The following is a 1623-nucleotide window of genomic DNA, read 5'->3' on the forward strand; positions in this document are numbered from 1 at the left end:
AACCTTGCATTTACTTTCATGCAATATTGTTGTTACTACTTGCTATGCTGTTGCCATTTTTAACCCATCTCTCCATTCCTAGAATTAGTTTTTGATTCTAATCCCAAAATATTGCACAGGGCTCATGAAAAATATTTCCAGTCTACATTCCTGCACGATCTGAACTAGCTCCTTCAACAGAATCCTATTGGGGATTTCCTCCTCCATATGTACAATGAACATATCACAAACAGTCAAATATTCTGCCCGTGCTATATAGATTCATGTTTTGCTATGTTTCAACAGCACTTCTTGTCTTAGTAAGAGCTCTTGCTTCCCCCTTAACTGCATGGAACTATATGAACTTGAGGATGCATTTCATTTAGCCTTCCCACATATGCAGCTTCATCATACCCAAAGCCGGTGAACCTTTTGCCTGAATAGTTTCAGGTTCTCCAGATAGTATTCCTTAGGTTATGGCAGACAAACAAACACTTAACTAAGTGGTCTCACCAGCAACAGCATCAATCATTATCTTCATCTTTAGCTTCAGAAGTTCTGTCAGGAGATGTATGGACCGCTTCTGGAATTTCATGAGCATCGGCTGGTTTTCAAGTGAAATCATATAATTAGCTCTCTTCCCTGAGGGTGTAGCACCCAGCTTTTGACTTCTTGATGTAGTTGCGGAGGCCAGCTCAGCCTCTTCACAGGGGAGAAATTTGACAACTGGACAATATAAACCTGTGAAAGATTTTTTGGGCGGTATCTCTATGAGCTCATCCCAGGTGAACTCAAATATGTTCCTGACACCTCGTGGCACATGGAAGCCCATTTTCTGCCATGTGATAAGCATCTGTACCATATCGGCCAAAAGCTTTGGGGCCTTGGCTTTCATTTGCTCAAAATCAAGATTTTTATATTCATCCGTCTTGCGCTCATCTTTCGGCTCATCTTTCGGCTCAGCTTTCTGTTCAGCCTTCTGATCAGTTTTCTGTTCAGGTTTCGGTTCACTCTTAAGATCATTCTTATGGTCAGATTTATGTTCATCCTTTTGATCAACCTTTGGACTACTTTTTGTGTCAGACCTTTGGTCATTCATATCACCAGTTCATTCATTTCATCGTTGATGTAGCAACATCTAAATAAAGAGAACAATATATAAGAAATATCTCTGCACTGTTATCTTTAGGGCTAAGGTATCATTTGATAAGTGAATGATGAGATAATCTGTCTCTTTCAAAATGTATTCATTCTTTAATATCCTATCTTCAGTACAAAGAATTCAACAGAGCATAAAGAACATTTCCCAAATGGTCTTCCATCCAAACACTGGGCATATCCAGATAACTTTGCATCAACCATATTGCTCCATCCTATGTCTTCAAAACATGCCATGGGAACTGCATGGAATTCAGTACCTGCTCAGAGACTTAGCATTAGCCAAACTACAATAAGGAGGTTAAAAAGGGTAAAAAACAGAATAGAAAAGATTTGTAAGTGGTTTTAAGTGGTAGAAAGATATAAAGGAGTGAGTCAGTAAAAGATTTACCAAAAACTGGGTATAAGAAGAACTTAGGAAAAGAATAATGCAGTGACTGAAGGGTATGCATTCTGGACAGATGCAAAGATCCCAAAGCTTAGGCA

General features: G+C 39.0%; 1 protein-coding gene across 1 annotated transcript in view; it reads right to left on the reverse strand.

Moving 5' to 3' along the window:
• CUNH3orf20 (chromosome unknown C3orf20 homolog) overlaps positions 1 to 1078 on the reverse strand; it is a 67123-nt gene extending 66045 nt beyond the window's left edge. The window contains exon 1 of the mRNA XM_029284508.1: positions 493 to 1078. Coding sequence (XP_029140341.1) covers positions 493 to 1078 — 586 coding nt within the window. The remainder of the gene's footprint in view (positions 1 to 492) is intronic.
• Positions 1079 to 1623: the final 545 nt, after the last annotated feature.

Source organism: Protobothrops mucrosquamatus, unplaced genomic scaffold, assembly GCF_001527695.2.
Source record: "Protobothrops mucrosquamatus isolate PMUCROS unplaced genomic scaffold, P.Mucros_1.0 scaffold666, whole genome shotgun sequence".
In the NCBI taxonomy this organism is placed as follows: domain Eukaryota; kingdom Metazoa; phylum Chordata; class Lepidosauria; order Squamata; family Viperidae; genus Protobothrops; species Protobothrops mucrosquamatus.